This window comes from Micromys minutus (genome assembly GCF_963924665.1).
Source record: "Micromys minutus genome assembly, chromosome: 8".
Taxonomy (NCBI): Eukaryota; Metazoa; Chordata; class Mammalia; order Rodentia; family Muridae; genus Micromys; species Micromys minutus.
In genome coordinates this window covers 7,411,093-7,413,310 of record NC_137977.1, presented here as the reverse complement: position 1 = coordinate 7,413,310, position 2,218 = coordinate 7,411,093, and the positions used below count along the sequence as shown (strand labels likewise).

General features: G+C 44.6%; 1 protein-coding gene across 1 annotated transcript; it reads right to left on the bottom strand.

The window, feature by feature from the left end:
• Nucleotides 1-826: 826 nt before the first annotated feature.
• LOC308423137 (cysteine protease ATG4B-like) lies at nucleotides 827-1,890 on the bottom strand. Its single transcript, XM_080919779.1, has one exon. It carries the CDS (start codon nucleotides 1,846-1,848, stop codon nucleotides 889-891), a length of 960 nt encoding a protein of 319 aa, XP_080775905.1. The 5' UTR covers nucleotides 1,849-1,890; the 3' UTR covers nucleotides 827-888.
• Nucleotides 1,891-2,218: the final 328 nt, after the last annotated feature.

Here is a 2,218-nt window from a genome sequence, read left to right as displayed (position 1 = left end):
CTGCAGGGTTTCATAAAAATTCAAGCCAGAGTTCATTTTAAAATGAAATTAGTATGACATTAGTTCAAATTAAAATAGAAAAATGGCAGATATCAAATTTAAATCAATAGATGAAACAGAACTTTAATGAAGTAAATGTGGCATTTGGTCTTGTATGCTCAATTATTTTAGGAATAACAATTGGGGTTTCTAATACATTTCATAGATTTGAAAATGCTAGTCCCTGTTTAGTGTTTTTATAAACTTACCTACTAGTACATAATTATCATTTGTCTCTACATAGTTTTCGGAGGTATTTCTTTTGGATACCAATGAACATATACACTTAAAATGAAAACTGAAACAGCTATACAGATATTTTCAGGAAATCAATAAAATATGATGAAAGGAATAATAAATATAATTCAATGTATTGGTTACTCAATATTTTCATTTTTTTACATACATATGTTCTTTATGTTTTTTTATCTTTCTTTCTTTTTTTTTTTTTAAACAACTTCAAACAGGGCTTTAATTCCAAATAAACCAAAGACCCAGGTGCCCAGGAAAAAGCAGAACCAAAGCTGATGTGCTGACCAGGGCTGGCAGTGTCGAGTGGAGAATTTTGAAAGCTCCTGACCCACTGCTGGTCCTGACCAGGCCTTCTGATGAGCGACTTCATGTGGACAGGCCCTCCATGTGTTTGGGTTTAAGCAGTCTGACTCCAAGCAGTAACAGTCCTTGGTCCATGAGTAGAGCAGGCCCTCGGGACAGAGGTGGCACAGGCGAACAGCACTCGGCTGGGTGGCTGGGTAGATGGAATGCGGTGACACTGAGTGCCCAAGGCAGGTCTGGGTTCCCAAAGCACCCCAACGAGGGCCATGGAGGCCATCCCTCAACCCAGGATTTTCAGAGAGATAAGATTTCAAAGTCTTCATCCTTAGAGTCAAAGAACCTCTCCAGTCTCTCTACATCAGAAGAATCTAGGGACAGGTTCAGGACATCCTGGCAGGCCAGATGGGAAGGCTGCTGTTCCACCAACTCAAACATAGGCAGGGCACCTCCAAGCTGGGATAACTTTTTGACTTGCTGACACCAGTCGTTAAAGTCTTTCTCAATCTTACAGAAAAATCCCACGGCAATGGATGGGTCAAGCTCTCCAATGCCCATCCTACAAGGAGGGTGTTGGCAGTGGAAGCTCTTGTCAGGGATAAAGCAGCTGTCGGTCAGCTCCACCGCAGGCTGTGTAGTTTGGGGGTCCAGATAGATGAGCTCCTCACCAACGTAGCCAATAAAGTAGTGGGCACTGTTGGGCTTCCCTCCAATAACACCCAGGGACTGGGGCATCATGAAACAGTGCTTCAGTGTCTCCACATAGGCCTCATTGATGTCTGTCAGTCCTAGGCTGAGAGGGATGAGGAGCACTAGTGGTCTCCAAGCCAATGGCTTATTGGTGACGTCAGCTCCAGAAGGGAACCCATTACAGTGCCTCTCTGCATCAGTAGGAAGTGCAGCAGCCCCAGCACAGGGAAGGCTGGCCCTGCATAGCCTTCTGATTTCCTCCATCACCACAGTGTTGTCCATTGCTGTGTGAACAGCCAAGGAGCTCCATGTGTCGAATACAGCAAGTTTCTTGAGGACCTGGGCAACAGTGTTCGGCCCGTACCACTGGCCTATAGACTTGCCTTCGCCAACTCCCATTTGCGCTATCTGATGAATGGAGTAGTAGCTGTCCTTCCTGTCCAGGAAAGCATTGAGGACATTGAAGTAGCTGTCAGGCTGTCTCTTCCGTTGAATCCATCGCCAATCTCGGCCTAAGTGTCGGCATACCAGGGCCTGGGCAAAGATCATCTGTCCACACCGAAGCATGCAACCCCAGCCTGTGTCTGAAGTAGGGCCAGTTCCCCCAATAGCTGGAAAGTTTCTCCTGTATGTAAACCAAAGTCTAAATGCAACATCAGAAAAGATTTCGTCCTTCTCTGTGAAAATGCTATATTTTCTGCCCAGAATCCAAACAGGCTCTGAGGTCTCGGAGAAATCTTCAAATTTGGCAAACTGGAGAGTATCATATGTTAAAGTGGCTGCGTCCTTCTTTCCTTTCCGGCTGCCGACTGACCGTGCTGTCGCTCCGACGGGCTACTGCCTTTCTTTCTTTCTTTCTTTCTTTTTTTTTTCTTTACTTTTATATTTTTTATAAAAGCCAGAACATCAAACAAACAAAAACCCAAAACAACAACAA